General features: G+C 36.3%; 1 protein-coding gene across 3 annotated transcripts in view; it reads right to left on the reverse strand.

The window, feature by feature from the left end:
* Positions 1 to 7289: 7289 nt before the first annotated feature.
* The window catches only part of NDFIP2 (Nedd4 family interacting protein 2), a 67457-nt gene continuing 53629 nt past the window's right edge, over positions 7290 to 21117 (reverse strand). The window contains exons 5-8 of one of the 3 annotated variants that reach the window (XM_029210257.1): positions 20671 to 20795; positions 15670 to 15736; positions 12888 to 12993; positions 7290 to 7359 (exon numbers count right to left, since the gene is read on the reverse strand). In XM_029210257.1, coding sequence (XP_029066090.1) covers positions 12890 to 12993; positions 15670 to 15736; positions 20671 to 20795 — 296 coding nt within the window. In that variant the 3' untranslated portion in view covers positions 7290 to 7359; positions 12888 to 12889. Of the gene's footprint in view, positions 7360 to 9215; positions 12614 to 12887; positions 12994 to 15669; positions 15737 to 20670; positions 20796 to 21117 lie in introns of those variants that run through there. The other 2 variants (XM_029210256.1, XM_029210255.1) reach the window with 2 other exon arrangements.

A 21117-nucleotide genomic window follows, 5' to 3' on the forward strand; every position in this document is an offset into this window, starting at 1 on the left:
GCAGAGTGGAAGCCCAGGTCTCCCGCTCGGCCTGCACTGACACCCAGGGAGGGGGCTCCCTCATTACTGCTGAGGAGGGAAGGGTACTCCAGCTCCTCACATGGTGTCCACTAACCCTAAGGAGGCGTGGCCTTGTTATCACTGGATGGCGAAAGTCCTAACTCCCCTCTAGGCCTCTTCTGACACCCAAGTGCAAGCTCCCTACTTGGCCTTCTCAGCCCAGTGGAGGGAGGGTGCCTCATTACAGCCTGGCAAGCACGGTAGTCTAGACTCCTCACTTCGTTGGTGAAGGTAGCAATGAAACCATGTTTATTTTCTGTGTGTTTGGCTGCAGCAGAGTGGCTATTGTCTAACAGTTTTCTGTCTTGTTAGGTTGGCCCTTTCCTGGTCCTTTGTAGAGATCAGAGTTTTGCTGGGGGCTGTTTGTGTCTGTGGCCTTTAGTGTTTCCGGGATGCTGGCTACTTTGGCTCCATGTCTGGGATATACAAAGCAAGGAAAACTCAGGGAACTCACCCCCATGTTGTCTCCTTGGTCCCAAGGTTCCTGGCTGGTCTGCCTTCTTCCCTCCACCTTTTCTTAGTTAGCTATGTTCTATGTAATGTTCAGATACAAGCCTAGCAAAATATGTGCAAGATCTATATGTGAAAAATTACAAAACTCTGACTAATGAAATCAGAGAAGAACTGAATAAATGGAGAGAGTTTCCATGTTCATGGATGGGTAGACTCAATATTATCAAGATGTCAGTTCCTCCCAACTAGATCTATATAGATTTAATGCAATCCTACCTAGGATAGACTTTCACATTTTGGTCAGAGCTGTTTTGAGAGCAAAATATTTGGGCTTTGAAGTTAAATGGAATTTGAGTGTAAATTGTAGTCATCTCATAAATGGTAGTTTCTTCAGATTTTGTTCTAGATAAAATAAAACTGCCTAAAAGATTTCAGCTGAGGACTCCAGCTTCTAGGAAGACGGAGTAAACATACTTTCCCTATTCCTCCCACTAAATACAACTAAAATTCCTGCTTTCACTACATCTGCATCAGAATTTTGCTACAAATTTTGATAACTTGTGTTTTCATTTTCATTTAATTCAAAATATTTTTAAATTTCTCCTGAGATTTCTTCTTTGACCCCCATGTGTTATTTAGACGTGTGTTGTTTAATCTCTACATATTTTAGGATTTTCCTGTTATCTTTCTGTTATTGATTTCTGGTTTAATTCCACCATGGTATGAGAACAAACATGGTATGATTTTTATCCTTTTAGGTTTTTGAGGTTTGCTTTGTGGTCCAGAATGTGGTCTATCTTGGTGAATGTTCCATGTGAACTTGAGAAGAATGTGTGTATTGTGCTGTTGTGGATGAAGTAGTCTATGATATCAATCGTATCCAGTTGATTGGTGGTGGTGCTGAGTTCAGCTCTGTTCTTACTGATTTTCTGCCTGCTGGATCTGTCCAAAAATCCTGCCCTAAAAGACTTCAAATATAAGAATTCAGATAGTCTTGCGTTTGAGGCATGTGTATTGAAGACAGCTAATGGGACATCTAGTCAACAGCAGACCTAATGGGATGTATATTGTGAGTTTCTGAGGAACCCCAGATTTGGGCAGAATTGGGCAGATGTACTCTCCCCAGGTAGTACTGGACCGTGGCTGGCTTCCCTGGGCAGGGGTGGAACAGAGCATCCCTGGAGAACAGAGCACAACTGGAATTCCTGTGAGCCACTAGCTGCAGAGAGGAAGAAGACAAGTTGAGCAGAGCATACCCAGGTATTTACGTTTCAAATTTACCCATGAAATAAATTATTCCCCTGGGGAAGAGCTAATAAAGAGGTGGACGAGGTCAGGAGTTATACCAATTACATTCCTTCCACACAGATGAAACATCAAAAGTGGTGACCTCCCACCCCTTCCAAGAGTACACATTAAATCTTAAAAAAAAAAAAAAAAAAAAACCTCACAAACATGTAAGATATTAGCATTATTGGAAACATTTTCCCAGAATTTGAGGACCCAGAGATTTGTCAACTGTAGATGAATGGCTGAAGTTAATACACAGGATGAAGCTCACATTACAAGTAATTTCTCTTGCAGAATATTTTATATTCAGCCTTTACTCTTGCCTTCAGACAATGATAAACTAGGTTTGTGTTAGCCAAGAAATAAACTAGGTTTGTATTAGCCAAGAAATGGTAAGAGAGGAGGGGGAAAGGAAGAAAGGTCAGGAAGTCAGGGAGGTAAGAACAAAGAAGAGACAGGGGAGAGAAAGGCAGGGAAGAGGTCATCACTGTTAATAAGGAAGTGTGAACAGTCCCAGGGTTTGTCTACCCAGAGTTGTGAGTGTGGTCAGTTTCAGAATCTGAACCCTGAGCAGGCAAGAGGTATTTATCTCTGCAGGGCTTCTTTATATCTTATTGCTTTAACTTTTCTCTGGTAAAAATTATTTTTGTCTGGGGGAAGAGAATTTGGGGTGGGGAAAAATGTATTTCTGATTAGTATTAAGGGGGAAGGGCTTCCCTGGTGGTGCAGTGGTTGAGAGTCCGCCTGCCGACGCAGGGGACACGGGTTCGTGCCCCGGTCCGGGAAGATCCCACATGCCACGGAGCGGCTGGGCCCGTGAGCCATGGCCGCTGGGCCTGCATGTCCGGAGCCTGTGCTCCGCAGCGGGAGAGGCCATGGCAGTGAGAGGCCCGCGTACCACAAAAAAAAAAAAAAAAAAATTAAGGGGGAGCATGAGGCAGCACTCAAAGCCGCAGTAATCACTGCAAACCCACTATGGGGAGGCATCTGTGCAAGGCTTTCCTGGCGTGGACAACCCGTGAAGCTCAGCGTCCTTCACCTCGCACTAGACCGGAGGGCAGAACCAGGGCAGGTGAGAGTGGAGACTGTGGGTTTTCTTTAGGCCCGTATGAGCAGCAGGGTCTTTACCTAGAACCCTCCTGACTCAAAAGAAGAATCAGACTTATAGTTTCATTTCTAAAAATAAAAACCAAGATCACGCATTTGGGAGCTGGATCACTGTAGAGGGAGTGCCTATTTCAGCTGGCCATTTCCGTTTGTTGTTTTACCAAGCAGAGGTTTGGAAATGGCACCTGCTTCCCCTGGCAAGGTTTTGTTGATGGCCAGTGTGGGTAGCACTGAATGATCTTTGAGACAGTGGTTAAATGGTTGCTGCTGACATTTCCACTAAGCCCAGCTCTAGAAGCAATTGTTGAGAAGTTCGTCACTCTGTGGGGCTCCCAACTGGAAAATGAAGAGAATGAAGGGGCAGAGTAAAGCAGATGTAAACCCACTGCTTTCACACTGCTGTTGCAATGACTTGACTGACAATCAATAAACCAGGTGCAATGAGCTTGGATGGTCAGTAACCCTGTGGGCATGCAAGACTTCTAACTTCTTTTTCATGTTGGTGGCTTCTGATGGCCTGAGCAGTTCTCCTGTCAATTTTGGGGAAACAGATAGTTATGCCTGTGTATCTGTTTGAATTGCTCTTAGGTATCAGTAGTAAAAAACTTGACTAATAACAACCAAGCAAATAATTTATTTTTCTCATTGAGCAAAAAGTTGGAAGATAGGTGGGTCCAGGGCTGGTGCAATGCTCGATGATGTCAGGGAACCTCACGGCTCCTCCTTCTTTACCACTCTACATACTTAGCCTACCAACTCTTGCCTCAATGGCACAAGATAGCTGCTTAAGCTCCAGATGTCACACTTGAGCCCAAGGCAGGAAAAATTTGGGAAAAGGAAAGGAGGGGCTTTAAATATCTGTTGCTTTAGTCAGAGAACCCTGGGACACAATTTTGGTAATGAAGCAAGGAAAATTAACTTTAAACCCAGAATCATTTTGTTCTTCTCTAAACCTACCCAGGCTGGTTATCCTCATCAACCCCAACCCCTTTCCACCTAATAACCTGGTTCCAGAGAATTTCTCACCAAAACAGCTGTAAGAGATCGTAAGACAGGACATTTAAATGCTGCAGATACCTGATCCTGGAGCAGCCCAGCTCCCAAAGGCCTTGAAGCCACAAGTCACCCTTCATCTAGAGACTAAAGGACCACGGAAATAAGCCTTGGTTTCTCAGGAATAAACTACATTCGCAGCAAGAAATAATACTCTCCCCTGAGAGCTGCCTCCGGGAATATAGAGAAAAAGGCACATTCTCTCCAACATTGTGCCTGGGAACACCTCACCTTGATGAAATTAGAAGTCATGCTGACATCACAGAACACAGGGCCATTCTAGTAAAATAATGTATGTGGGAAACATCTGTGAGAGTGTATGATCGTCAACAGTGGTTACTGCTGGAGAGGGAGAGGGAGTTGGGAGATATGTGAAAAGGAGATATCACAATTGATTCCATATATTTCTTGTACCCATATATTTGGAGAAGAGGGTGCTTATACTATTGCTGGCTTCTGAAGTTAGTAATATGTCAAGCGGTAAAGTGAATGGCTCCAACGACAGGTGGAGAATCTCGGACTTGACTTTTTAAAGGTGTAACCGTGTGCTGGGCACACTGGACTATGAAGTTACACTGGGCCTGGATCCTACCCTCAGCGGAAGTGACTAGGCGTGAATGCAAATTACTCCAACCCAGAGTAGAAGGTGAAGAGGTTCAGGTGCAGTATCACGGGAACTGAAAAGAGAATTAGTTCCTTCTGAGGAGGAGCAAAGAGATGGTAAAATATGAAATGTTTAAACATACTTGCACACTTCCATCTTTTCAAGATCTAGTTCCAGTGTCATCTCTGCAGTGAAGGGTGCCCTAGTTCTCTCAGAGATCAATTACTCAGACCCATGATGTTTGTTCCCATCTATCTCACGTTAGCACCTTTTTCTGTTTATAAATCTGCTTCCATTAGCCTCTGAGCTAAAGGGCAAAAGCATCTTACATATCCAGGGACACACACAGATCCTGGCCCTAGCAGCTATGCCACCCACCCCATCCATCCATTCATTCAATTTGTCAATATCTGTGCTAGGTGCTGGGGAGGCAAGCAAAGCTGAATAAGAGAAAATATCCACCACTGGGGACAGAAACACAAATATCAACAGTGATGGCGCAGTGTCATAAATGCCTTGACGGGAATAATAGAGGGGTCTAAGAACCAAGAGGACCAGAGTCAGGGCAGGAGGATGAGAAAGGCTTCCCCAAAGAGAGAGAATTCAAGCTCTTTTTGAAGAAGATGGGAAGAGGAATAAGGTAGGAGATGGATTTCATGTGGCGGCAACAGCATGATCCCTTCAAGAACTATGAACTGACACTCAAAAACATCTCACCCCAACTACGATCACGGTAGAGTCCAAGGGACTTAGCTCCAATCTATGTGTTTCCCTTTCAAAGTCATAGACATTAAAAAAATAAATAAATTCAAGACTAAGAACCCATCATTCATAAGAGAAAGCTGGTGAAGTAATTTATCCTAGAATCAGAAACCACCTGCCCACCAACCTATTTTCTGTTCACTTGCCAACCAGGATTTCAGTGCACTGGCTCCCTGAGCAAAAGCAATGAGTCACCAATGATAGAGTGACAGCATCTCATCAACTCACAGCGGAACTCTGAGGGGACTGGCCTGTAGGCTTCCGAGCTTCAGCCCAGAGACGTGTGTGTGCTTCCTCTGCCCCACCAGCTGGCGCGCTTCCACTCTTTGCATAACTGGGCCCCTTAAAATCAATGGTCATCTAGGCAACTGTTGCTTTAATTCCACTTGCCACAGAGGAGATACAGGGAGCCAGCACTCGATCAACGTGATGCTACTATAATCACCCTTTCCAAAGGGACTGGCAGATAAAATGCCCACATCAGGCAAGGGCTTACTTCAGGTCCCGGAGGCATTTGCTAACACTAACTGGCGGCCCAGTCAGCAAACACACTGAGCCGAAAGATGTAGTGTCTACCTTTTTCTTTGGCATAAATCTCACCTAATCCTCAGGTACATATTGTGCTTCCCAACAAACAGATGGGGAAACTGAGGTGTGTCGGTTAAGCAAATTGCCTGAGCTTGCATGAGAGCTGATATTTGAGTCCGGGGGTAATCTAGCTCTAAAACCCAGTCTTTCTGTTACACAAAGCTCCCTCTCTTAATCATCCACAGGCTCCTCAAGGATAGAGAAGGGAAGATACTAGTGGAAAAACATTATATTTTTTTGAGGCGAGAAAAATCAACTATATGGTAATTAATCCAATTCTGCTCACTTTACAGGATTACGGAGAAAGTAACTGCCTTCTCAGCACAAACAGTTCTATTCTGTCCCAACGCTCCCACACTGCCCTGCAGATACAGCCCTGCGGAGAGCCACGCTGTGTGTTTAAAGGCAGGAAAACCAGAAGGCTCTCAGTGAGAGAGGTCATGAAGCAAGAACTCCAGAAATGCTCATTAACCGTTTGAGATCTGTATTACGTGCCTCTTCCTTGCCCTGCAAAGTCTGACTTATGTGTTGATCCTAACACTTGTAACTTCCTATCACTTGTACACAAGGAGATACATATAGAGAGAAACACATGATAAGAGAGGCATCAGCAGGACTACTAGACCAAAATCCACAACTTCAAACTATGGGAAGGAAATGTGCTGTCACAGGGCAGATGTATTGCATTGGAACCTCTGGAAATTGAGGCTGGGATGTTAATTTCCCCCCAATTCCCAGTTGACTATAATGCACCATATTGAATAACAATCACAGCTCTAGAGAGATATTCAAAGAATCATTCAATCAAAAATTCACCTCTGGAGATCCTGTAGAATTAGGGATATGTACGACCCAGCTGTCTCTTGAAAGTTCATAACTCTCAGCTGAAAATGGTATTTAAGGTGAGGGTTTCAGCCATTTTGGCGAGTTACTCAGTTTTTCTGGGTCTTTCCCACGTATACATGTTATTAAACTTTTGTTTGATTTTATCCCGTTTGAAAAAAGAAGGTTCATAAATCTCAGTGAACTGACGCTTTCCATAGTCTCATCATTTTAAAAATCTGGATTTAGGAAGTGATATTTCACACTTTATTATATTAGAATGAGCGGTCACCAATGCTTGCTAGCAATTAAGGGTCTTTAGGTCTTCTCTCTGAATGAATAAAATGGGAATTAAAGGTTTACAGCCCAAATGCCATAGTTAGTCAAACCAAATCACTATGCAGGAATTTACATGGCTGAGAAAACTAAGTTTGATGGAAACAAAATAACATATTTCCACACTAGGGATTTATGCACAAGTACAGTTCTTATACCTCTGAAGAGTTCATCTTTCCAACAAGGTTATTTGTTACTTTTCACATTCTGAGTCCTCCAGATTGCTTCTGAGCTTTGGGCAAACTTTTGTTGTACTTGCTGATCTCACTATGCTTCTGGTAAAGCTAAAAGAAGACAAGAAACTGCTTTAAGGAAGGATAGTCTGTGGCCCTTCTCGCTGTCACTAAAGGTAAAGCACTGATTTAATTAAAACAAACACGAAGGGGTAGAAAAGTAATAAAGTGGGTTTGTTTGTTCTTTTTGTTTTGCAAGCTTGAGAGGAAAACCACCTCCAAGATTATGTGAACCAGTGTGTGATCTGGGCTTGCTATAACCTCAGCTGTTAAAGGGGCAATAACCCTATCTCTTCCCTATTTAGCTGCTGAATTTTTTTTTTAATGGTTTCCATGAAAACTAAGTGGGTTTTTTAGAAGCAGGTAGCTTAATCTCTCAAAACAAAAACAAACAAAAAAAGAAAGCTAAGTTGAAAACATCAAGAAAGAAAAGTGAAAACAAGCAAACATGTTGAGTTCAAAATAAACATTTTCTTTTTAACTGCTTAACTTTTACGAAGTATGGAATGAGCTTTTTCTGTTTTTCTAAATAACTTTAGGGAAGGTTGCATTTTAGGTCATATGTCCCAAATAAGAACACACACCCATAAGCAGGTCTGATCTACGGTGACGACTAACCTTTTGCAAAGTAGAAAGAAACATAAATTATCTTCATAAAGCTGATGCTTTTGCATTTATTAAAATTAAACTGCAATCTATCTCCCAACATACAAATTACTGAGACAAGTTAAATGATGTTCCCACACTCCAACCTAATTCCATGCCAGTTGTTTTCATGTAACATAAGTTTGATCATATAAACATTTTGTGAGGCCAAGGTGGTGATAATATATTGTGAATCAAACTGATTTTGAAAAACATGCATGACAGGTTCACATTTCCACATTTACTGAACTTTATTAACACATATAAAACATGTTTTATATATGGGCAAGGACATTCAATACTAAATGGCACATTATCATCTAACAGTTGAACTTTATATCAAGAATGAGGTTTTAGAATATAATACACTAATATTTCATGACTATTTGAAGAATTAAATAGCAAACAATTAAAATAACAATTAACAGCAGTTTAAACATACGAAAAGCTCACTGTTTACTATTTACCATAAGTGGAATCATTCCGATACAACTTCTATTTAAAAATTTAAAAAAAGGAAAAAAAAAATAGTACCATGTGTGTTCTACAGGCCAAAAAAACGGGTGTCTAGGCAGGGCTGATTAGGTGACTCCTGCCCTAATACTGCAGTTACTTCTCTCAAAGGGCAGTGGGTTTAGGCAGTCACTTCTCAGCACAGTGTAGAGTTATATACAGGGTGATCATATAATTTCTCCTCCAAATTAGGACACTTATGAGAGAGGAGGCACTATATAAGGTGAGGAAATAGGAATAACCAGATCTGTTATGAGCAAACTCAGGATATATATGTCACTCTAGTTAAATACAGTATCAGATGCACTATCATTACCTTTGTGCTTTGGGGGACAGTATAGACCAGTTGAAAAAAATTATATTAAATTAAGAAACCCTGAATTTTTCTCCAACTGGACTTTCTGAACTCTACTTTTCCTGTCATCAGAGGTTTTGCTGGAAATATTAGTGATTATTATCTTAACAGGTTAAAATTTATGAACTTCAAAGGCATGGGATATAGCTTATAGACTCAAAAGGCTAGAGATTAGTATTTTTTTCTATTAAAAAGAGATTTTCATTTTAACCAACTATAATAGAATTTGTCTTTTAATTTCTAAGATGTATCCTGAACACACTATATAGAAAATGTATTTTTACCTTAAATTCAGTTTACTTCATAAAAACATAAAAATGGATTTTTCTGGCCATAACTAGCTTATTAAAATATAATAGAAATAATGTAATATATTTTTTGTATTAACTTCCGAGCTCCAGTTCACACTCATTCAAAAATTGTTTATAGATAGACCTAACAAGGATTTTGATTTTCAATCTTTAAGGCAGGGTGCAAAGGCAATTAAGTATCTCCAAAACACAACAGCAGCTATTCTGTCCAAGCTCACAGGAAATGAGGGGAAGTGTGTAGGATCTGATAAATCCAGAAGAGAATGTTGTTTTTTAAAATAATATTCTGATTCTCCTGATTGGATGATGAGATTTAAGACTACCAATGAATTGTACCAATTAAAGAGGATCAGGTAACATCACACTTGAATCTTACAGATTTGGGGGGAAAAAAAATCAAAACAAAAAGTGAAGTTTTGACATTGGGTCAACATCCACATGCAGAAACTAAGTATTAACGCCACAGAAACAAAAATAAAATTTTAATAAATTGATGTATGATAGATGATCTAGATATTTTAACTTACTATGTATCATAGCTTAATTTCATTAAAAACTATTACAAAGAACAAAGTACAGGTCTACAGGAAAATTAATGTGCAATAAAGAGACCTAGCACGAGTTCACATTTCTTCTAAGTAAATTTTAACTTTAATTAATTTCCAAATCAGGCAACTAAATCAAATATTTTGTTTCTTTACCCCAGGCTATTGTTTTACTTCAATGGGTGTAACACAGGTACTTTAACAAACAATAAAAATTCTAGCAGAGGAGGAGAATAAATGAGGGAAAACAAGAAAATAGGAGGCTCAATTAGCAAAACAAAACATGTTTTATTTATCAAAGACAATGAAATAAATCAGAAAATACAGAGAAATACAAAAAAAGTTATAAAGCGTAATAAATTTTATTTTTTCAGGAATGGAAAAATGACCCTGAATAGTTTTAGATGTATCTTTTAGTAGTCAGTGTCTAATAATAAACAAGCAATATATTTTATATGTTCTATATAGCTGTATCAACTGATTTTTAAGTTTAAAAGATAATTCCCATCATTTTTAATGTTGCATTTCAAAAGCAAAGATATAACTGAAGAGAAAACAGATGAGACATAAAATGATTTGTAAAATGTAGTAGCTTATGAATGTAAAATAGATTCCAGTTGTAATAATATTCACACACTCTCGCAACACACTCACACCCCTATATTCCACAGACACATTTCCATAACTTGAAAACAGATATTTCACATATCTCAATTCAGGAAATGATTTTTACAAGTTAATCCTACAATCAGAAAGCAAGAAGCTATTAAAAGCACAAGTTTTTATTTGCTAAATTAAACTAAACATCTAAAGGAAAAAATATTACAATGATATTTAAAGATACTTTTTATTGGCTTTTTAAAAGACAAAATGCAAATGAGAGTATCTTATTCAGAAAATTAATTTTCAAAAATGTCTTAAGTGAAATAAATATAATATCTAATACAATCTCTTCCTGCAAGAATCTCTAAGATGAACAATGCTAAAAACCAAACTTCTCATTTGAGAAACCCTAAAACTGTCATGTCCCTTTAAAAAAAAAAAAAAAATTTTTCTTATAAAGGACATGTGGCATACCCACATTTTCTTAAAATTTGTCCTAAAACTATCTTTAACACCCAAATTTTCTATATATATTAAGTTCACTTAATTTAAAATTAATGAGGAGATATCTATCTAGACACAATTTCTAAGAAAAAGATGCAGAAAGTAATTTATGCATGGTTATTTACAGAAAGTCTCGCTAAATAATGATGTAAATATTGGTTCAACAATCTGACAAAGCCTAATAATCAGCACTGCAGGTTTCAAAAAACTTTATATATAACAAAGGATGTTTCATGTGTAGAGTTACTAGATAAACCTAAGAGCCAGAAACTAAAGTATTTGACATGGTTAATAGTTTCATTTTTATTGTTAAATGTCAGGTCAGAAGTCAATGGCATTTACATGCTGGAAGACTGTTTATCACTCAACTCTTTCAATTATATCAAACACTGATTAATCAAATGTGACTGCACTTTACTGCTACCACTTTATGGTTTCTTTCAAGTATACCCAAATCTTTTAAATGGGCACATATGCAACTGTGCAAAACAAATGAAATATAAATATTTAAGAGAATGGACAGAAATGGCTTTTAAGCATAAACCACTCTGCCATTCAGTTATGAAGCTCTATCTTTTCCTCACTAATTTGTCTTCTGCTTTTAGTAGTCTTCTATCTTATTAAAGTTGCAGGTTTACAGACGATCTGGAAATTTCACATTGATACAAGAAAGGAATGTCTGGTCGATGCAGTCTAGGGACAAAAAGAATTAGCCTTAAAATGTATTAAGTTGCAATTATCTAAACGACAGCATAATGAAAACCGATCTTATAAGCAGTATTACATCAAGTATATAATATCCTTTTGGTAAGAATGACATAAGGTAGCATATATCAAAATATGTTCTAAAGTTTAGGCTTCTAACCGTCTAGAAAATATTTACATTAGAGTTTAAACTCTTGAAAATGCAAACAAGGTAATCACACTGAATATTCACAGAATATCATTTAAATTAGTAAAATTACTTTGCCTTTTATCTTACAGGTAATACCGACAAACTCTTAAGGTCACTGCTTGTAAAGACATTTTACCAGTTAAAGAGAAAATGTGACATCTTCTAGGGGGAGGAAGAAAGCTTAGTGGAACATTTAAAGTGATATTTAAATATAATCCAGAAATGCAATTGTAATCATTGTTCTCTTTAGCAGAAATAAGTAAATCATGTCAGCTTATGTAAAACTCATATAAGCATAAAATTTAAGCAACCAAATCACAAACCATACAATTTATTTACACTTAAGTCACAGCAACTTGAAGCATTTTGTACTTAAAGATACATCCAGAAGTTAAGTGTTTTAGTAGACATTTTGCTTATGCGGTTCAACTACTTTAAAAGTTCAAATCAATGAAGTGTATGGTACTTGCTTTAAAAGTATCAATAGTATAGCGAGTAGAGATATGAGGTCTCTTCATGTGAAGATCTACTAGCTGCATAATAAATAAATGCCTTTACTATAGACACAGCCTCCAGAAACTCACTGGATAACCAGTAAGACAACCTCTGCTCATTTCTTTATATTCCCATTTATTCAAGTTGCAGCCTTGGTTGTTGATACAAACTGGCACACATTAAGAAAATAGTAACAAAGCTCCTATTTTCTTCACACAACTTTTATTCATTGATCCAGTTTGTTAAGATCAGTGCATGGCAAGTTGCTTTTCAATCAGACTTGTTTTTTTGTTTGTTTTATCCACCAGATATCTATGTGAATTTCACACTGTTTTATGCAAAATGCCCACTCTCTCTGTGTAAGTGCTTTGTCATATTTTGGTTTTCAAGCTTTCAAATGCTGTGCTGGTGGTTACTTCGTATACATCCTGTGGTCAAGCTTTAAAAAGAAATTTAAAAGTCTGATTTAAAGTTTCAGTTTACTCATAATACATTTTTAAAAATTAAAATGTATGAAATTCAATTTTTAAAATGGAAGTTATCTTAAAAGTTCACAACTTCTTAAATTTCAGTAAGTGACTGTTAGCAGTATAAAAATCTATTAAATATGCTGAATTTGAGTAAACAACATGAGTACACATTAAGCATTTAATATGCATCTGGTGAATTTGAATACAAAAGGAATAAACAATTAATATATTAATATTTCTTACCTCTATAATAAGAAGAAATATCTTGTTCTATGAGCAGCTGCCATGCTTTCAGACATGTTTCTGACTTTTAGATAATTAACAAATCCTCTGAAGAAAAGAAGCAGGCCTGAGAAGGTTGAAATAATACAGATATGTTATGTTCTTACACAGAAAGGGGACACAATACATTTTAGATAGACAATTATAAACAAGATCTTCTTGGTCTAAGGAATTTAACGTGTAGGATTACAGTCATTCCATAATATATTTTACATTATTATGACAAATCTATTGTAAGGAAATATAATAAAATTTTACTGCCACCCCCAAATTCTTTCAATTTGTTACACCTAGATGTATCTAAAGTAAAGTAAATCCAGCCACGAAAATCCAAAATTACACAAAAATACACACTTACTAAATTATTTCTTAAAAAGCAAAGCTACCTAATGCATTTAAACTGATTCAACTCACAGAAGTCCCATTTTATACCAAACTTTTTAATTACTATAACTACTAAGCAAACTAAGACATATTTATTGATATAAAGTATTCAAGAGAAAACATATGCATGTAATTGCTAACAATTGTGGGATAAAACCAATAACAAGCCTTCTAGCAAGATCAGGTGCCTGTCATCTGCAAGATTTGTATTTAGAGATATGTGCATTATGTAAATAATTTACTTATTAGTTATTATTTTCAAGTAATAAAAGACTAATTTATAATAAAAATTAAGTTGAGAAAAATCAAGAAAGAAGACTTTGGAAGCAGCCACTAGTGATTTCTTAAATGATTTGAGATGTATCTTCTATCTATCTCAGTGTTCTCCTCTGTAAAATAGTATTTTTAAATAATAATCATTTACATTAATAATCATTTATAATAATCACAGGTGTCTTTAGTAATCAATTAAACAAAGCCTGTGAAATGCTTCAAAGTTTCAGGTGAAAAATATTAGCTGAGTATAAAAAGCATTACCATTATTAGTAGAGCTAAGTCTTTGATATACTTAAGCATACAATTCTAAGGGCAACATTTATTGACTCTAGTAAATTTTTAACTAGGTAATGGTGGGCGGGAGGGCAGGGACCAAAAGATATGTACGCATGCAACTTTCCTCACCAGGAGGAAGAGTCTGTCAATTTAAAATGTAAAGTCTCAACTGAAATTTGTAACCCAATTCTAAGACAATAATCGAAGCACTAAAATAAGAAGCATGGTTATAATAAATTAGAGAGGAAAGATAGAAGAGATATACAAATAATGACTTAAACAAGTGGTATAAGTTTCACCTAAATCTGATCCCATCTGCTTCCCATATCCTCTTTCCACTTGTGACCCCCACTCTGAATTCTCCCCTCATGCCCTTCCAGATGCTGTTCAAAGATAATGATATTGTGAAAAATGTACACCAAAATTATTTGTGAAATCCTTTCTTTTGTCTATGAAGCTGCTGATTCTAAGACATATTTTGTTCTGCTCAGGCATTTTCCAAAATAAGCCAATTCACATCTAGAAACCGATCACTCAGCAGCTATTGTTTCTCAGCATTCTATGATGTGCTCAACACTCTTCTGAGTATTATGTGAGAGGAACATTTTGATCATGAATTAAGTTTTCACATTCCCCTAAATGCTAGATTATGGCTCTGATATGGAACTGGGGCTGCCCTCTGCATTCTACTCTGTCTTACAGTTGCCTTCCGAAGGCTCCTCAATCCGCTAATAATATTTATAAGCAAGTATCTCATTCAATATGCTTAAATACCTAAAAGACTTTATCAATTTTTTCACTTTTAAGGAAGAAACTCAATAATGAGCACAGAATCAGTCAGAAAACAATTAACAACACAAAAAACTGGCTAAACTTTTGTACAAGTCCGACTCCCGAACAAAATCACAACATTAGAATAATTTCATTATAATTATTAGAGAAACAATCTAGGATTTTTAGTGACCTTAACCGACCACTAAGATTTTGTTTCCCCAAAGATCCAAAAGATGCAACAGCAGGACTAAATATAAACTCAAGGAGAACACTGCCACCTACTGAAATGCTATTTTCTGGTATAATTATGTTACTAGAGAAATGTGGGCTCTTAAACCTAAAAAGAAACAAAATGTATTCTTCATGTCGGTAAATAAATTTGAAATGTGGATTAAAGGTATCATGTGATTTTAAGATTAACTTAATTATCATATATCTAAAGAGGAAAACACAAGGGATTGGAAATCGGAAATCCATAAAATTCATCAATATTAATAAAAGACATGCCTTGTAAGAAGAAAACTCAACAGAAGTACTGTGATCATTAGGCATGAAGCCTTTCCTTATGCCTGACTGATTAATGATTAATGCAGGGAACACTTCCAAAGTGTAAAGAATGTTTCAATGATCCAAAAATAAAAGAATGGACAGAATATCCAACTATCCTCCTCTCAACACTTCCTACGATCATTAAAAGAAAATTATGCATGTATATTTTCCAAAATAAATGCTGAAGGTAACTATTTTTTAATCATTTTAGGATTTTCAAGTTTTGTAGGATTGACTTATCATTCAACCACTGATTCTTTAAATTGACAGGCTCTGAATTTTAAATCAGAAATCCAGAATGCTACATAGAATTATCTGAATAGCCAAGATGATATAAGTGTTTGGATATGAGAATTTTACAACAGGAAAACTTTTTTCCACATAAATTATAAAACAGTATATTTACATCTCACATTTTTAGGAAACATCAAAGTTAAACTAAATACAAATTAGTCATACTGAAATGCATTAAGAATAAACTTACCAAGTACAAGAAATATCCACCAAAGCCAATACTGTCCATTGAAATATCCAGTAAAATAATCAGAAAACTGTGGAGCGAACATAAATATATTAACCGTATTTGTGTATCTAAATTTGAAAATCATAAGTCTTAGTTTCAGAATGATTTACCTCAAATAATCTTTAGCACTTAAAACAGCACAAAAAGAAAAACAGAAAAGAAAAAAATAATGACATACACATATAATTATTTGAGAAAAAAATAACAGCAACACACTTATGCAAAATATTTTAGAAACAAAAAATAGTTTCAAACTGCTTGTAAAGAAGAAAGATAAGTGCTATATATCTGAATCCAACATTTTCTCATTAAGGAGTTCACATGTCAGTTCTTTTTTCATAATCTCTCAAAGCCACAACTACCATCCCAAACACACTACAGCAACCTGCTGCTTTAGATATTAACACCAAAAGCCACATTAGTTTAATCTTATCAGATGGGGATGTTCTGCTGACCTCTAAAAAGAAGAGCTTTTGACCTTCTATACACCCCCTACTGTTAATCACTGCCAAGAATACTAGGCACATAAAGACCCCCAACTCATTAGAGTCTTTTTATTTTCAAACTAGATGCTCCAGCATTCATTTCCCAACAGTGAGCTGAGAACAGCGAAATGAACCTTGAAGCGGCATTTCAACAGTTCCTATTAGTGGCCGTGGTAGACAGTTTATATTCTCTGTGAAGTGAGGATATGAATAGGCAGACGGAAGGCAGGGTTTGATGATATTGGACACAGGTATCTTTTCCTTGATTAGACTAGGGACATGATGATTTATTATCTTCGAAAAGTTTTCTTTTTAAATCAGTCTAATATTCCTGCTTATCTACTCTGTTTCCATTGGTCTCTGAACCGAATCTGATTTAACTAAAAATGAGTTTGTTAAATGCAGATTTGTCCTCAGATGTATCTATCTCCAACTTTATAGGTAATTATTTCCAACTATTCATTGGTAATTTCCATAAAAGCTTAAAAATCTTATAGGTGTGGTTATAACAAAAATGCTTACAAATTGCAATGTTACTAGTGAGGAAGTATATCCACTAAAGGTTATCTAAATCTGTTTTTAAAAGCTTTCAAATTATTCTCACAGGAAGTATTTACAATATATGAACCATGATCTAAGTTCTCAGTTTAGAGTTTTAGAAATTACAAAGATTAGAGATTTCAGAGTACCATCATAGATGCAAATCCCACATACTCCTACACCTTTAAAATATGTACAATAAAGGGAGAACTAGAAAGTTGTGGAAATATATATAGCTTGTAAAGTAGGAAAGCACTACACTACTTTTTAATCAAATGATTAATAATTAGAAATAAAAGGTTTTCATACAGGTTTTAGAGATTATAAGAACAAAAGGAATAAAGAACCTAAGCAATACATTTTTAACTTTCTAATTTTTAAATATATTTAAAAATATATATTTCTAATATTTAAAATATATTTAATATATAATATTACCCGAAAAGAGGCAACCAGAAAAGAACAATGTCATTCTTCACCAAAACTACGAACCTGCAGCTATTCTTTATTTATTCCCAAGTGAAGAATAGAATTACCTTCACTTTGAAGTCAAAGAGAAAAACTCACCATGTAAAAAGGATAAACTAATAAGCTTTTGGGCTCATTACTAAGTTGTCAAGTGTTTCAAAATACTAAAAGTCATAGGGCTGAGCCAAGCTGTGTTTTTGGTTTTTTTAAAATAACTAAATAACTCATGTTGACTGGTCAACCACAGGCTGCAGAAATCAAATTTTGGAAAATAAATTAACCAACAGTAAGAATTTATCTGATTTAAATTTGAAAAAAAAGAATTCATCTGATTTTATTTTATTAATATGACACCAGTATTTTATTGTTTACATCCTATCTACTTTCTAAAAGACTTGTCAGTTTTTAATAAAATATATATGCCTTTTAAAACAAATAATAGAAACATCAAAAGCCTTAAAAATAATATCAGTACCTGGGCTAAAGATATTTACACTAAATATGAGGTTCGCAGCAGCTCAGAAACAAAAAGAAAAGCAGCAGTTAATTTATAAATTGCTTATTATCTAATAAAAGGAAACACCAGGCTTTCAGGAGAAAACCTTTCTCTCAGCATTGAACTACAAGGGAAACTTATTGCCTTAAGCATTATAATAAAAGTCAAAGTACAGTGTTACAGAGGCAGTAGAGAATTAGGAGAACAGGCACTGAACTGAAATCAAGCTAGATTCAAATCCACATACAAACTGTGGGACACTGAGCAAGTTATTAGACTTTTTATTCTTAGTTTCATCATCAATAAAATGGCTGGCTTGTCTCCAGCATCACTGATACAGACAGGGTTAAAGAATTTAGTGCCTGTAATGAATTATGCCTGGAACATAGTAAGTACTCACTGAATGGTGGCTACTGTTATTTTATAACAAAAGATTTTTTTTTTTTGGTACGCGGGCCTCTCACTGTTGTGGCCTCTCCCGTTGCGGAGCACAGGCTCCGGACGCGCAGGCTCAGTGGCCATGGCTCACGGGCCCAGCCGCTCCGCGGCATGTGGGATCCTCCCGGACCGGGGCATGAACCCGTGTCCCCTGCATTGGCAGGCGGACTCTCAACCACTGCGCCACCAGGGAAGCCCTACAACAAAAGATTTTTTAAAATCCTTCTCTTATATCAATTCTCAATATACACTACAGGTATAATATTAACCTTAACTCAGTAAAGGTATTTTAAAAGGAAACTCAACAGTCCCAGTGATTAAACTTGACGCTCTTATATACCTTACAAAACGTTGAGAAACTCCAGTCTTTGAATTTAAGGTCCCCATCTTATCACACTGACTGGAGTTGATTACTAGACAATCTAACCCCTTCTCAACCTGGGATTCTAAGAGAGAATTAGGCCCTAAAATCCTAGAGGCAAAGGTTGCATATAATGCACTAATTTCTTTTTTATGAATGTAGAATGATACTAGCAATTCAATAACTTTAGGAGAATTGAGAAAATCAAATCATTTTCTGTGTTCTGTGACTTAGACAAGAAATCTCATTTGAAAAATTGTAATTAATTCTATTACTAACATAACCAAGGTTGGACATTACCTAGTTCCAACTCTTTCGAGATTTTCTAGTAATAACTTCTGCAAAGGCAGGGGCTGTCTCTTTATCTCTGCATGCCCCATAACACCTAACAGATTTATGCTAATGGTGGGAACCCACTCTACATTTTTTAAATGAAACTGAAACAAGTAATTGCCAGGGGGGCAGTTCTTACAATGGCTCAGGTTTTAATCACCTTAGAAGAAGCCAGTCCACAGGTCCCACCAAGAATCAACTGTTTAATAACCAAATCCTATAATCTAGTCTGAACAGAGACAGGGTATGAGAAGATTACTGAAACCCTGGGAAGTAATAAAATAAGTTTAAAAATAATGAAGAAACACATAAAATTCAAAGTTTTAATATTTTTATAATGGGTAATTTTTTTAATCTATTTGACAATGTAGGTGCATAACTGAAGTGTGTGAAGCACTTAATAAAAGCCGACATATTAGTATATGATTCTACTGAAAATTTCAGGAAGACTTGACTCATTCAACTAGAAATCAATGTTTAAATATATATGACTTGTAGAAAGTATATATTTTATTAGTTGTATATAGCATTTAAATGCGTGGGTAACTTTTAAGAAGAGTTATTAATTAACAAAGCCACTTTCCTAGCCTTACCTAAAGAAATCAGGAGAAAAGCTTTGTAAAAAGGAGCCAAAAGGGGCCTTCAAGAGGCAAAGGAAAAGAGCTGGGGGAAGATTATGTTAACAATACTACTGCCTATACAACGGGTACAAAAAATTATTCGGGGGCTAGAAAAGCTGTTGAGATAGGAGAAAGAAAAGGACTTCTTGTTATCTCCCTACACACTACCTCGTAAATGATACGAGATAGATAGAGGGTGATTTCCAGGAACAACAGGAAAATGAGAAGAAAGGCTTAGAAGGAATGTAAAGGAAAAAAAGATGAGTTCTCATAACCACCTCACAGGCCTGTACTGTACTTTTTTAGCTCTTAATGTTACCAAAAAAGAAAAAATAAAAATAAAAAAGAAACAGTGAGAAGATATTTAAGTCCATGATAATTTCACTAACCAATGGAAATTTTTATGTTTTAAAACTGATTTTAGGCAGACCTACACTATATCACAATAGTGGCAGCCATGATTTACTGAGCACATATACTTGTGCAGCAACTGAGCAAGGTACTCTCAATATGTCATGTTCATGCCTCACAAAAATACTGAATGGCAGCTATTATCAGCTTACCATGAAGAAACTAATGCTCAGAACAATTTAAAAACTTAAATTTAGAACACTGATATACAAAAAGATGAGATTCAAACTCAGATTTATCTGATTTCAAAGTCCTTTCCACTTACTGAGGCTTCCCTGGTGGCGCAGTGGTTAAGAATCCGCCTGCCAATGCAGGGGACACGGGTTCGAGCCCTGGTCCGGGATGATCCCACATGCCGCGGAGCAACTAAGCCCGTGTGCCACAACTACTGAGCCTGCGCTCTAGAGCCAGCGAGCCACAACTACGCGCCTAAAGCCCATGCTCCACAACAAGAGAAGCCACCGCAAGGAGAAGCCCACGCACCGCAACAAAGAGTAGCCCCCGCTCACCACAACTAGAGAAAGCCCTCAGGCAGCAACAAAGACCCAACGCAGCCAAAAATAAATAAATTAATTAATTAAAAACAAACAAACAAAAATTTCTTTCCACATACTAACAAGCTCTCATATAATACAGTCATAAAATGTCCACACCACAGAGATCACTATGATAGTTAAGGATAGAAGTTAAGAATTAAGTCTCAAAATAATTGAGCTCATATACACAAAATGAACATTTGTGAACCACATAGGAAATTTTATGTATTTTAATTTTAGAGACAAATGTGATAGAGGCTATCAAGACACTCACCCTGACAATAAGGATCCATTTGATCAATGAAAGGCCAAATCCACAGATGGCACCATACCTTCCAGCTATGGTATTGGTGATACAGAAGGATAAACAAAATCCAAGCCAGTTGAAAATAAATGCCACTGAAAGCAAGAGAAATAATTCTTTTAAAGACCACACTTTGGAAACAAATTAACAGAGACATAATATAAACATCAATAATACTTCATAACTTAATGGAAACAGCAGTTCTTTCTCTTAATTCTGTACTAATTAAGTCTTGTTTATAGACTATAGTTTACCTTTTGCAAATGTATTAGTTATTTACTATACATTAACAAGTGGGTAAGCTTGGTTTCTTGTCAGTTTGGTCAACAAGAATCAATACCTTACAGCTTATCACCAAAAGGTGAAAGTGCATTTTTTTTTCTTTTATACATACATTTGTTATTGAAGCTGCATTTT

This window comes from Monodon monoceros, unplaced genomic scaffold, assembly GCF_005190385.1.
Source record: "Monodon monoceros isolate NGI ecotype Baffin Bay Population unplaced genomic scaffold, NGI_Narwhal_1 Super_Scaffold_8, whole genome shotgun sequence".
Lineage (NCBI taxonomy): Eukaryota > Metazoa > Chordata > Mammalia > Artiodactyla > Monodontidae > Monodon > Monodon monoceros.